The sequence below is a fragment of the Manis javanica genome, chromosome 2 (genome assembly GCF_040802235.1).
Source record: "Manis javanica isolate MJ-LG chromosome 2, MJ_LKY, whole genome shotgun sequence".
Lineage (NCBI taxonomy): Eukaryota > Metazoa > Chordata > Mammalia > Pholidota > Manidae > Manis > Manis javanica.
In genome coordinates, this window is record NC_133157.1 from 78,768,026 (window position 1) to 78,783,028 (window position 15,003).

Below are 15,003 nucleotides of genomic sequence, written 5' to 3' on the forward strand. Positions count from 1 at the left end.
TGGGGTTAGAACCATGCTCCCCTTGCTTGGAGCTGGAGGGGAGTGTGTCAGTAGATCAGCGGTGCTGAGCAAAACAGAGCAGGGGACACCCCCACTTCCTCCAGTGGGCTTCCAGGCAGAAGCAGGCCTGAGCTGGATCAGGGAGAAGAGTAACTCCACCAGGTCAAGCTTGGAGTTTTGGGCATTCTCACCTGAATATATTAGATCTTCAGCTTCTCACCCAGGGCAAGGGGTTATCACTTGGGGCCATGGGCCCATTGGCTCTATGGGCAGAAATCCATATTTCCACTTTTGATGGAAAAAATGACACATTTATTTTCACTAAGCTCTAACTGAAATTTGAGCATTTAACATAAAATGAAATGAACCCCACAGGTCCCTGTGACTATGCCAGCAAGAAAATCACAGATATTTATGATTTACATTAGGTTGTTGCAGATGTCTCAAAATACAGTTTACCTTCATGACAATGTCAAAAGTATGGTGGCTATCAGACCTACCACCAGATATTGTAGTTTAATGTGCCAGTAAATCAGCACAAATACTGCTATTATCACAAAATATAAAAAGTATCTTGGAAATAGTCTTTCAATAGCATTTGGTTTCCTTTATAATCCTATGTATTTTACTTCATTCAGTGAAGTACATTATTCCAAGCCGTTCCTGGGCTTCCAAGGAGCCGGAGGCATAGAAAATCTAGAGGGTATCGGCAGAGTCACGAGCCTTGAGTGACCCTGGAGTGTACATCCAGGGTGGGGAAGGGTCAGCCCCCCTCAGTAAATCACCCGGCATGCCAGGCACCTGTCAGAGGCAGGCAAGCACAGTGGGGGGAGAATGGTGATCCGGGCAGAGAGTGGAGCCTGAGTACAGGGCTGCCACTGGGAGAGATGGCATGTCCAGGGACAGGTTCCTGTGCCCATCTGTAGACTTTGAAGTGGAGAAAGGTGGGGAGGAGGCAGAATGTGGGCCTTCTTTATTTGTTCTTATTGTTGTCAACCCCACCACAACATGATCAGCTTGAGTCTGTCTCGTCCGCTCTGTATCCCCAGCACCTGGACTGTACCCAGGACACCATAAATGGGACTGAATTAGTGGATGGGCAGTTAGGAGCCAGATCACAGAGGGCCTTAGAAATCATGTTAAGAAGTTTTTGGATTTTATGTAAGAGTTAAAATATATGTTCCTGGAATGGCTGATCAAGAAGAGAAATTATTTGTAGCAAATTAAAGAACACTAACTATTACCCTTAAAATCACACTGGAAACTATCCCCCGAAGGGATCCTTATCCGGCTCTTGGATGCTGCTCTGCTGCATGGTGATGGGAAGATGTGCCAGAAATCTTGGAATGAAATATTTACAGAAAGCTAAAATCCTAAGGATAGTGAAGAGCTCTAGAAAAGTGCATCAAATTCTATGCAGTGTGGCTCGTGAGCTATCAATCTAAGAGGTCACAAGTGAAAGAGCTTTACAACTAACCTGCCATTCTATGGAAATTTAAGAAATAAAAATTCAGAAACAAACCTGATACACAGAAGCAGAAAAATACCAAAAAAAAAAAAAAGCTGGGTAATTATTCCCAGAAATTTGCAGCTGAAAACTTACCCTGTAATTTCAAGTTGGAGCATTTTTGTCTGTTTTCCATTTTCAGCTATGAAAACATGTCTAAACATTGAGACCTGGAAAGAAAAGCTGGTGTTTTTATTTTTAAGCCTACAAAACCTATGCTTTCCTAGGGATTCATTCCCATCGTATGGACTTTTGGGTCTATCCACTGGAGGTCCTTCTCAACTGGCTGTTTGTCATAGTTTAAAGGTTAGCTTCTGTTCAGTTAGAGAATCCCTTTACCCACTACTTTTCCTGTCATTTAGATTTAAAATTCCACTCAGAGCTCTGCTATTTTCTTTATCCCTTCAACTACTTGATCCAACCAGCCCTTAATGAATGATGATCCCACACCTGTAAGGACAGCATTCACAATTTTCCATCCTATTCCTATTCAATTTTCCATCCTCATTTTTCTCAATGATTTCCTTCACTTTAAATCCTATGCAATATCCTGTCTATATGATTCCCAACTTTGTGTCCATTGAAATTCCAAGAAGATATGTGGGAGGTAGTTAATGAACTCATGTCCAAGTGAACCCTCTACCATGCCCCATACCTCCCAAGTAGTCTGGTAAAGGTTGGGAATTGTTCATCACTGATGGCAGTACCCAGGGTCCTGAGCAAGACCAATGCAAGCACTGGTGCTTCAAAATTTATTTTTCTTTGAGGGCGATCAAAGTGCCAAGTACTACCCCAAACCCTTCACATACATGGACTCATTAAGTCCTCGTAACAACTCCATGAGAAAGGTACTCTTATCATCCCTTTTTACCAATGAAGAAGCAGGGGTACACAGAGGTTACACCCCTTGTTCAGTTACCCCACTAGTAGGTATATGAGGCTAGATGGAAACCCAGGTGGGCTGGCTGCAGAGCTCAGACCTGTGGCCACTAAAATACGCTGCCTCTGCTTTATACTGCCCATGACTATCACGTACTTACGTCTCTGTACGTGTCTGTAGACACTCTTTACCAAGCCTGCCTTATTTAGACAGCTAATTCTTCCATCACCCATTCAAGCAGTGTGTACAGCAGAAGGGAAACAGCTGCAGACAACAGAGTTAAGGGTTTTCAGGGCATGTGCCGAGTTAGTTAAACAAGGACAAGGGCAGTAAGGATACTGACCAGTTAGAAAGGATGCTACACAAGGAAGCAGAGGCTTGTTCAGGGGCTAAGAAGGGAAACTTCTGGAAGGAAGTGATGTTTAAGCTCAAATGAAAGGGTGATGAGGAGTTAGCTGGGCAGTGTGGAAGTGGAGGAAGGAGGACGGTGTCAGAGAAAAGGAATAATCCCCAAAGTCACAAGGATGGCCAGAGCACATCCTGAAGTTTTTACTTAAAGTCTCTGTTCCTGGCTGTCACAGCCCAAGCTGGTTAACCTGCTGCCCTGCTGGCCAAGGTGACATTGCTGTGCCATAGCACCTAAGACCATGTGTTTATTCTTTTCTCCCACAAGCCAGCTGCCCAGGATAGAAAATAGAAGTATTTCAGAGGCAGTTTCATGTAGGCACATCATAGAATTAAAATTACTTCAGAGATGCCTGCAAGTAAAGCCGAAACAAAACCCAAAAGGCCAAAGAAGCACACTTGATTGAATTTACAATACAGAAAATATTTGTAGTTCCTTAGACATTTGCATTGCTATAAAAATTACACTTTATGGTATAATTATTAATGGTTTGGAGAGAAATAAACAGCACAAATGAAATATGGCCAATACTCTGAAAAAGTAAACCATATAAATCAAAATCATAAAACAATTATTCAATACTCAGAGGTCTACTTAATATATACACATGAAATTTCTTATACACATATACAATAAAAGCCTACAAAACCATCACTCTAAAGTTGATTGCTGTACAAACACGAAAATAAATCTTTATCTTTAACCTCAATTTTATCTTCCACAAGAGGTTTGTGTGACTTGGGTTTATGCAAATCACATTTAGTATCAAATAATCAAATGTCACATATGTCATATAAAGCAGCAAGTGGAAAAAATAAATTATGAAACTACATGAGGCTAAAAAGTTAACAGTGAAAAATATCTCCTTATACAACACTCTTCCATGATGAAATTAAAATATTTTCCAATGTGTCAGCATTCATAAAAAAGGAGTATAGTATAATTGTTATTTTAAAAGGAAACACTGAGTCATGATGAGTTACTGGCATAGGACTATGCGAATATATCAAATCAAGTCTAAGTTAAAAACATTAAATATTTTTGTTCTTATCAAAGATATGCCTTCAATTTTAGAATGCCTTCATGAAATTAAATATTGTTGATAATGATGATTTCCCACCAATGCAGCCTGAAAGAGCTTTACATGGCTTTTCTTTAACCATGATTGCTAAGCAGAATAATAAACCTAATTTGGATTTTGTAGCCAAAATATTCATTTAGATTCAAATAATGATCACTGCTTTGTCTATCAGAGGTGCTGATATAATTTCCAAATCAATTTGGATGTACTGGCCATGTAATCCAAAGGCAAAGACCACAATAGTACTTCTGTATCAAAGGTGTACTCCTATACACAAACTGTCAGATGATTAAAGAGAGACACATTGGGGGAAAATAAATAAAGGCAACATAGCAACATGTATACTAACACAGCTTTGTGCCATTGTGCCAAACATGTGTCCTCTCTGTCAACACACAGATACGAGGCCCTTTCTCACCTGGACTCCATGGATGCCACCATGGCAAACAGCAGTGGCAAAAGCTTGGTGTCACCATGACACAAAAATAACCACTCCCACCACTATTCAGTGTGACAGTTCTCCAGAAGCAAGGCATCCCTTGTTGGTCAAAAATGTAAACTTTTTTTTCTGGGATCAAAAAACAGGAAACAGGGAACAGGAATCCATGGCAGAGTTGCTCGATAGACAAAACTAGTAAAAAATGAGATGTCCTCAACAGAGAGGAGGTATGCTTTTGAAAGCTAAATGATGTCATAGCTAATTATAATCTGTATGCACAAGAGATGGTATCTGGTCAATTTTCATTTTAAAAAAAGGTAGAGAATTTAAGCTTTGATCATAAAAATTGAGCAGAAAAATTATTACATGGAAATGTTTTAATTTAACAAAAAGGAATGTTTTTAGCTTATATAATAAAATAAATAACAGCTATTATGTAAGTTTTTTCGACAGGCTACTTGGAGACTGGACCTGTATGAACCAAGTAATTTTAAACCTCCAGTTGGGGATAACTTACTGGTTCAGTCCACTGAAAACCAAAAACCAAAAAAGCAGGCTTCATTGACCCACCATGGGGTCAGGTGTTGACTCCTTTGGCTCATAGAGACATTTCCATGGGGATGTCTGGGAGGCACTGGGAGTCTAGAACTTCCAGGTTGTAGGAGAGCCAGACCAACAGGGTCATCAGTGAGGATGGGTCACTAGCACATTAGAGAAAGGCCTCTGACATACCTCTCCTAACCTCAATTCCTCTTCTTAAAGAGATGATTTTCCAAAACCATATATATCATTTCCTTCATTGCTCATTATTTAAGGAAGTGAATGCTGGCAACTAGGGAGTTAGGGATTTGCATTCTATTGGGAGAGAATGCTTTTACATCATGGGAAGGTCTAAGCATGCATATTTTTGTTAGCAAAATGTTAAACCATTTTAAGAGCTAGCATATTTTTTTAATGATATATAATTCACATACCATAAAATTCACCTTTCCAAAGTACACAATTTAGTAGATTTTTAGTTTTCACAAAGTTGTGCAACCATTATCACAATATAATTCCAGAACATTCTCCTCAAACCCCAAAGGAACCACACACCCATTAGCAGTCACTCCCTGTCCCTCCCTTTCCCCAGCCCCTGGCAACCACTTGCTGGTGCACCTTTTTAAGTGAAGAGTGACAACTTTCCTGGGCATTGTTCTGCCAGTAAGATGTGACTTTTTATATTTTCATGACCAATTGTAACATTGAATTTAAACCATGGACTTTGTAAGTATCCTGGGATGATAAAATACCTTCTTCTATATACAAATGTTTTTGTCACAAACGTGTTCTTTCTTTATACATAAAAAGATAGATATTTCTGCCTCCACTGCAGCCTAAAACATTACCCCTTTTTTCTCAATTAAATTCTGTTCTTCTTTCAGAAAGAATAACCAGTACTCCAATATTTAATAAGTACAACTAACCAGAGTGCTAACTGTTCTCTCCCTCCCGTTGCTCAAAGGGCTACAGGATCCCAGAGGCCAAGCTGCTTGCTTTACAGATGAGGAAACAGACCTAACATAGGCTGGTGACATGTCCAAGACCCCGGGCAAGTTAACAGCAGAGCTAGGACGATAACCCCCCTTTCCTAGTACTTTGTAGTACTGCATATATGACATATATGTTGTCATAGGTGATCTGTAAAGGCAGTTGCCACATGAATTTAAGTATGTCCATGAGTTTCTCCTAAAGCTTTGATCTGAGGATGTGAATTTTTACCACTTTAAAAACATTTACACATTATCTTCTGAAATTCTATAAGGACAAGACAAACATATGTAATTGGATGGTTCAAATCATTCATTGGCACAGAGCAGAGGAGCTGAGGTTCCTGAAGGCCCAAGAGCACAGCTTTCCTGCACTGTGGCTTTCCATGTGACAGTGTCTTTAGGATGCGCCACTCCATAGAAGAAGCCAGCAAGTCACACGGATTCAGGACTCCGGAAATGAAGACCTCCCAGGTCAAGGGTGTTTGGGATTTAACTATTGCAACAGTTCTTCATCTGCGCTGACTTTTTGGAGCTGGTCCCAGTCAGATTGGTAACAGATTTGCTGTCATCTTCATCAGTTCTTTTTTTCACTTCCCTGAGGAGAGAGAGAGAAGGAGAGAGAGGGGATTACTGAGGTACACATGGCTCAGGGGAAATTAACACAGCACTGCTGAGCCTTCACCATGGATCAGCCAGGCGCTGCTCTAAATGCTTCACAGGGGTTGATTTGTTTAAGCCTCACAAGAACCATATGAATTTCTTGTGCCCTGTTTTGTATGTGAGGAAACAAAGTTTTTTTAAAAAAGTTAAGTTCTCTTAGGTCACATGGTTGGAGAAGTGATGGAGCCAGAATTCAAACTGGCCTGCATGCTGAGCACCAGCCCCCCTGCACATACATGCATGCAGGCACACACAAGACACACACATGCACACACACCCACTCCTGGGGTTTCGCATGCTGTGTAACCTGCTCCATGCACCATGTACTCCTTAACACCCTGGAACCTGGCGTCCAGCCCTAACGCTTGCTGACTTAATCAAAGTAACAATGACTTGATAGTGGTTCTTTAGTTATACATGATCATGGAGAGAACAATGACTGGTTAAAACCCAGGGAAAAATCTTCCCTTTGCTTCTTCTGAAATTTCTTTTAGAATTAGCCACTAGAGGCAACAGTGACAAAAAATGCCTAAGACCTTACAGAGATCTCCTAGGGGCGTGTCCTTCTGGATGCAGCCACCAGGTACGTTTGTGAAATAGGAACCCGTTAAAGGCCCACACTGGACAAGCTGAACGGCAATCTCTGACTGAAAAAATTGTGATATTCATCCCCAAGATGGCCCCAAACAATTCCAGCCTTCCCTGTGAATGCCTGGAGGTGCCCCACCAGGAGTGGGGAGCCCGTCCCACGGACCACGCCCCGCCCCCTTAACAGCACTGGCTCTATGATGGCTTAGACTGACTGAGTGCAGAGGAGATGGTGGGCTGTGACTCCAAGCCAGGCAGTAACACTTTGAGCTGCCATTTAGAAAACTCCAGGGACCCTCAGTGGAGAGAGGCCGGCAAAGAAGCCCCGGAGGACCAGAGTCCCCAAGGAGGAGTGTCCTGGTGGCAGGCACCCAGCATGAGCCACAGCGCCGTGGCCATCCCACTGCCAACGCATGAGACACCCCACATGAGAGCAGTCGAGGAACCGTCCAGCTGAGATCCAGCTAATCCTGGTTATGTCGGGAAATTAAAATGTGGTTGTTGTTTTAGGGGACTAAGTTTTGGGAGTGGTTTATTACAGGGCAGTAGATAAACTGAAACTGCTGGGAATTGGCATATTCCCAATAGAGCAATGCAGAAATATAATGTAATCCACATAAGCAATTAAAACATTTTTAGTAGCCCCATTAAAAAGTGTAAAAAGGAACAGGTGAAATTGGCTTTATTAATATATTTCATTTAACTCAGTATAGCAAAAATATTATCACTTCAGCATGTTATCAATAAAAATATTAATGAAGTACTTTATAGTTTTTATACTGTCTTAAAAATCCATTCAGCATGTTTTAATACAGACAGCACATCTCAGTTTGATTAGCCACACTTCAGGTGGCTAGTGGCTGTTTGTCAGCACAGCTCCAGAAGGTGCTATATGGTAACTTGAAAAGTTAGTTATAACTTTTGAAAAGAAGATATCCCAGCAGAGGAAAAAGAGAGAGAGAGAGAAAAAAATTAATTCTTTCTAAAGGCCAGCTAATAAATACTAGGCTTCATGATTTTGCATTTTCCTTATTTAATACACATAATGCACACGCACACAGACACACACACTTGACAGGTGATAGGTGAACATTATTATCCTCACTTCACAGATGTGGAGATAAAGACTCAGGAAAAGAAAAAAGATACACAGTTCAGCCTATCACACCCCATAAGACTTATTTCAGACTTCTGACCTCCGGAGCGCTAACATGTTAAATCTGCCCTGCATTTACAGGAATTTGTTTCAGTGGCAAAAGAAAAGTAACACAACTTCCACAGGCATAATCTCAGTCGTTTGGCCATTCAACAAATACCCAATTTATGCCCAAGTCAGGGACCCCAATTAGTGATCTTTGAAGGATAGACAGAAGTTTAAATAAACTGCTACAGGTCCCAATAGAGCCACTAACACACAAGCACGGCGGCAGGACCAGAGGGGGCACCGCGGCTGGGTGAAGCAGGTGGGGGGCCTCGTGGAACTGGAGCGTCATGGGGACTCTGACCCTGCAAGGACCTCTGGAAAGAACAGGAGTTCCCCTTCAGTTAATGAGGAAGGGGATTCCAGGTGCCGGGGAGAGCATGTGTGGAGGCAAAGAGGCACAGAAAAGCTTGGCCACAGCTAGAAATAAAGTTTGCTGTCTACAGATTATTGTTTATTTGAGAAGCATGATATGAGCTGCAACCAGAAAGCCAGGTGAGGTCAGGCTGTGAGCAACTATCACCCACCCACCTAGGAGCTTGGACTGTGCTGTAGGCAGCGCACCTGTGTGGCATGCAAGCAAGAAAGTGGGTATGAATTTTGGATATTTATTTATAAAGATTACCCTGATTACAAGGTGGAGAATGAACTGGTGTTGAGGAAATTGTGAAGCAAAAACTTAGGTGCCTTCTGCACTAACCCAGGTAGGATATCCCCAGGCCTGAAGGAAAGGTGTGGAGACCAGCTCCACAAACCAGCTGAACCTGAGTGGAGTGGGAGTGAGGAGCTTAAGGACAATACAGAGAAAGATACAAGAAAGACATGGAAACCAAGGCTGGGATCAGGAGGTTCACTGCCTGCTGATGGCAGACAAGTGACACAGTTTATTTTCTGAGCACCACTTATATACACAAGCTCATAATGATGTCACTTCTGGACTGATCTCATATCTGGTGTAGTCACTTCTGTTTTCGGTGATCTCACTTCCAGTGCTATCACTCCCTGGTGCCCGCCTCTGGTAATGTCACTTCTGGGGTGACATCACATCTGGCCGTCCACAGAAAGGAGAGAGACAGAGACAGAGACAAAGGTGGGGTGGGATGGGGTGGTGAGGGAAAGAGGGAGAGGGAGAAAGGTGGGCAGAGGGGAGAATGAGAATGGACAGATTCCAGAAAGATTGCAAAGAGGTCACAAATCAACAGGGCCCCCAGACCCACTAGAGGCAGGTGACAGAGAGGAAGTGGTCAAAACTGACCAGCTTACTGTTTGTGAATTATAATTATGGCAGTTTCCTGAGATAGGGAATATGGAATAGGGAACAATGTAAAGAAAATGAACACTTCAGGGTTTGGGTATGTTGGGTACAGTCACTGCCTTTGGAATTTCCAGTTGTTGACGGTGTGGATAGAGTTATGGAATTTTAAAAAGAGGCAAGGGTTTAAAATACAGAAATTGGAAGTCACCAGATACAGATAGTTATAGCAACCATGGGAAAGGAAGACATTAGGAGAGAGAGGATAAAGAGGAAGAGAATGTATAACAGAACCCTGAGACCACTAATATTCAAGTGGCAAGCCAATGACTCAGATCGGTGGTGAAAAGCCCCAGCTTTGCCACTTAGTAGCCATGTCACATTGAGCAAGTTAAGCGCTCTAATTCTCCATTTGCTTATCTGTACAATGGGTATAATAGACACAGCTTCCTCATAAGACAACTCACACCTCTTCTTCCTGGGAGGTCCAATGGCCTCTATCAGCTACATGTCATATGGCTGCCAGGTCATGTTTTCTATTGATCTCCCATGTTAAATCTCATGACCTTTCTTACATTCCCTGGATATTTCTATTGATCCTTGTATGGGGCTTTCACATGCTGAGTGCTCATAATAATGCAGGCATTATTGAACCTGAAAGCAAATACTAAGGGGGAGAAGCATGTACCCACATCATTCATCTGGCCTTTAGTGCCTTCAATCCACTGCAATTGCAGGCATGTCCCACTTAAAGGAAATTCAGAAAGATATAATTCCAAACATCTAAAACAGGGTTTAAGGCTGGGAAAATTAAACTGCTTCACAAAAACCATACCATATGCTTATTAACAACTCCATTTTAAGTGTTTCAGTCTTCTGGACAGATTTATAACCAATGGACTCAACTCTTGGGCTGAACCAATACATCATCCTGAGTTTTTTTTTGTTTTTCTCAAATTTCAGGCTATTGACCAATTAAATGGCTGTTCAGCTTGAATCTACTGCAAAATGTTTAAAGTCTGTGGTTCCGGTGATGGCAAACTTCCTTACCAAGGGGCAAAGGATTGTGAGAGGTGTCCTGTCAGCACTAGAGGGAAATTTCACTTCTAGGAGAAACTTTTCCTGGCATTGAGAGGTTTTCCAAGAAAAAGCAGGGTAGCTCAGGCTGTAACCAAACATTTATGGCCTCCCTTTAAAAAAGAATACTGTTTCAGACAGTGCAAATCCATAAACTCTTCCAGTTCATGATTTATGACACAACTTGGTGTGAAAGGGATGTTGGGAATTATACTATGAAAGCTAAATCGAAAACTTCACATTTTTGCATTGTACATGACAAAGGCTGCAAAACGTTTTAAAATGATAAAATTTCACCTGAGGAGACTATACCATTTCCATATAAGATTTAAATACTTTGACAAATAAATCTGAGGGCAGAGGATAAAGCAAATTACTGTTTTTACATATTTATACTTCAATTGTGATTTTTCTATTTAACGCGTCGCTAACAAAGCTACACTGGAGGCCTCAAACAAGACCACAGTGCAATCATGACAAGAACACTCCTTGCTAAGTGATTCACAAGAAGCGACCTCATTCTCAAATGCCTCTGTGTGCAGGTGTTTTAGGTAAACAAACACAAGCCTGTGTGGAAGCTGCACTGTAAACAGGGCAGGCAGAGTGGATGGGGAGAGAGGCTCATGCGGTTTACAGCCTCTCCCACCTTTATGATATGATAAAGGCAATTGATTCCACAAGCTGGGTGTGACTGTGACAATTTGGAGTCATTTAACTTTAACATGATCCCGTAAGATGAATCGGCACTAAACAGCGATTATGTTTTTCAGTGCAGTACAGGTGTTATATACAGAAGCACAGACTGTCAGAACCAGGAAGGACTTTGGAGTCACTTTCTTCAGCACGTCCCCTGACTGTTTTGCAGATTATTGAGATGCCTGAAGCAAGACTCCCAGAGCTATTCAGGGGCAGTCCTCTAGCACATGGGACTGCAGCCGACAGTCATGCTGAGGGCCTGGGCTGGGGCACCCTTTGCAGCCTGTGGAGCAGCAACTCAACCCCCATCTGCCCCAGGCTAAGGAGGCACCTGGCTCCTGTCCAGTTCACCTGGACTGGTGAAGCTCTGAAGCCCTGCAGATCCTTCCAACACCTGGCTGCCTCTGCAGGCACATCACTTCTATCCAGATCCCCAGGGACATTTCAGAAACACCAACACAACCATCAGAAGAAGTGAAAACACTGACCAAGGCAGCGATGGTCCGCTTGCAGTGCAGCTCAGGGACCCCCGACCTTTGCTGACCATATCCTGCTCAGCTAAAACAGCTGGGGGTCCCTAGGCACCCACCGGGGAATGGAGACCATTATTTCGTCCAATTTACTATAGTTTTACTTGGGCTCTTGTTTGACAAATACGTTATTAGCTCTTGATCCTCCTACTAATCATAGGCAAAAAGCATGCAATTCACTTGAATTAACACATGTTTAAAGTTGGCCTTTTTTCTACCTGTTCTAGGTCACACTTACATTTAGGACTGTTTTTGCTTTAAACGAAGATGACTTCCAGTGTGGTAGGGGGAGGTGGCTCTCTCTCTGACGTCAAAGGAGATAATGTTCAAAGACTGGTTCAAGCCCGAGGCGTCTGCCAAGCCCCATCACAAACTAATGCAAAGCAGGCCCCCTAAGATCTGGGGCCTGTTTCCTGATTCTCTCAAGTGAGGGTGGCAGTGTTTCTGAAGGCCCCAGGCCAAGCATGCTAGACAGCACTATAAACACTGCATCATTAATAGAAAAGCAGCATTTAAAACACTGCAAAGTATTTTAATTATCAATGTATACCAGCAGAAGAGGCCAGTTATCACACTAAAGTTAACATGTCAAACCTTATAACCTCACAAATGACCAGGAGAATGACTACATGCCTAAAATCATGTTTTTGCTTTGTTAGAAATTAAAGATCATTGGCCTGGATTTTGTTAACACACATTTTGATTTTTTTCTTTTTCTTCTGTATCTTTTAATCCCTGTAGGTCAGTAAAGAATCATTCTTTCATTTGTGGCAAAAAAACTAGGATTAAAACATTCACATTTATATCCAAGTTCCTCAATAATATAATTTTCATTCTAATCCACATCCCAAAATGTTATTTATTATTAAAACCACTGCCTTAGCTTAATAATTACCTGGGCAATAATTTGAACAAACTGTTTCCAACTGTATGATATATAATTCGCTCTGTTGAGTTTTTATTTCCCCTTCACCCCAGAAAATGTCATAGTAATAGTTGTATTTGTGATAATCTCTTGTGTTTAAATATCTGGTTCCTGGAAATGATTCATACAAGTCAACTATTAGCTTTGGGTGACATTTTGCACAAATGTCAACGTCACCTCAGGAGCACCTGCTTTATTTGGTAGGCCACGTATCTTGCCAGTATTCACAGTGAACACACAGCATGACCAGTTTTCACAAAATGCACGTTTAATTGTTTGCCGATCACTACCAAACGAAAAGACAGTGTTTTCCAATGCATATTAATGTATGGTCAAGACATCTGGACATACACAATTCTATCCCATTTCCAGTTTTCCAAATATAAGGCAAAACTTTACCGGGCAAGATGGAGAACAGCTTCCACTATATTCGAACCATCTTTGGCACTGGTTTCACAGAATAACGCCCCATATGTCTACAGAAAAGAAATACACACCATTAAATGAAACCTTAACTAAGTGTCCTAGAATCTTAGCTTTTAAGACCAATAAAATAAAATAAAATAAGTCTCCCATTGAGTATGCTAAGACTAATAGCTTAGAAATTAGATTCAGCATGTCAATACTTGAAAAAAGTGAGTTTGAGCCTAGTGATTCCAGAAATAGTTCCTAGATTTTTATTTTGCATTCAAAAAAACACAACACAAATTTTCACATTTTAAAGTTATTTCCTATAGTCACACACATTATCAAATAATTTGAGAGAGATCAAAATGGTAGCTTAAGGTAACCACTCATGAATTAAATGCCTATCAAAAGTATGTCTCCTTTTGGCCCACAGCTAACACACATCTCCCGTTACATTATCATCTTTTCCTATCAAGATTCAGCAGCCTCCACATTGCTGAAATCAATGGGCAGTTTCTAGTCCTCTACTACTCAACCTACCAGCAGTTATGTATATCATCACTGATCATATCTCTCCCCTGCTTCAAACCTTTCAATGCTTCCTGTTCCTCTTCAAGTAACATTCAAATGTTTTACCATAGTTGACAAGGCCTAGCTTGAATGTGGCCCCAGCCAGCCTCCCTGGTTTATCCACCATCATTCTCCCTCCCTCACAACTCCCAGTTACCTTGGCCTTCCCCCTATTTCTCCAGTGCTCCAAACTCCCTCCCATCTCAGGACCTTTGCACCTGCTGTTCCCATTACTGAGGCTATCCCGTATGCCCATTAGTGCCCTTCTCCAGGCTGACTCCTACCTATCCTTTAGATTTTTAGGTAATCCTCTCTTGAAGTTAAGACTGTCTTCTAACCCTGAAAAGGCACTCCTAAGTCCTTTGGCAAGGAGAATTGTGTGTGCTTGGCCTGAGTGTGTGAAACTCAGAAATCATGAGGGAATAAAACTGGCATGTGGCCAGGAACTGCAAGATTTCTAGAGAAGCCTGTAGGACAGTCTGGCATATCAGTCACATGCATTTAATGTGAGTCTCCCCCAGAAAATAAACTACGTGAGGACAAGGACTGCCTGCTCTACTCTTTGCTCAGCACACAGTGAACAACCAAACATGTACTGAATGAATCTCTTCTGTATTTCATTGCCTAGTTTTGATGTTCATTATGTTTGGTTCATAGTTGTAAAATATAAAACAAGAAAGATTTTCCAACTTAATAACAGTGAAACTGAAATTTCTTTTTAAGGTTCACATGCATATGCTAAAGAGCAGTCCTTTCATAGTGCTGATTACAGGGAACAATGACAGTGACATCAGATTAGACTGCTCAGTATGAAGCTCTTATTTGGCTAAAGGTATACCTGATTTCTTGTCCTGGCAAGGCAGGTCACAAGGGGGCACAGAGCATTCAGATGCAATGATAACTGGGAGAATAAACACTGCCCACAGTAATAATGTAGGCAGGAATGAGCTTCATCCTCTATACAAATACACAGCCAAAATAATTTCAGACTATTTCAGCTAAGCACAAATCTTAGAGAAAAACACAAATCTTTCGACTCCCTCCCACCCAGGGGACACACTGCATGACTTCTACCTTTGGCACACTAACTAACCCTCGGTCATTTAGCCATCTTTTCACAACATAACACCCATTCTTTTTCCTCTACCAGGATTCCAGGACTAGAGCAGGATTCGAGGAACTGGCTGAGCATGAGGAGGAAGATGGGATAATGCTGGCCCCTCTTTATCAATGCTCTTTAGTTGGAGAAAC

The 15,003-nt window shown here is 41.7% G+C and overlaps 1 protein-coding gene across 2 annotated transcripts in view; it reads right to left on the reverse strand.

Annotated features, from left to right (window-relative positions):
- Positions 1–237: 237 nt before the first annotated feature.
- Positions 238–15,003, reverse strand: part of RASEF (RAS and EF-hand domain containing) — an 80,714-nt gene continuing 65,948 nt past the window's right edge. Inside the window, exons 15-16 of one of the 2 annotated variants that reach the window (XM_036991330.2) lie at positions 13,174–13,250; positions 238–6,440 (exon numbers count right to left, since the gene is read on the reverse strand). In XM_036991330.2, coding sequence (XP_036847225.2) covers positions 6,335–6,440; positions 13,174–13,250 — 183 coding nt within the window. In that variant the 3' untranslated portion in view covers positions 238–6,334. The remainder of the gene's footprint in view (positions 6,441–13,173; positions 13,251–15,003) is intronic. The other variant, XM_017677799.3, reaches the window with a different exon arrangement.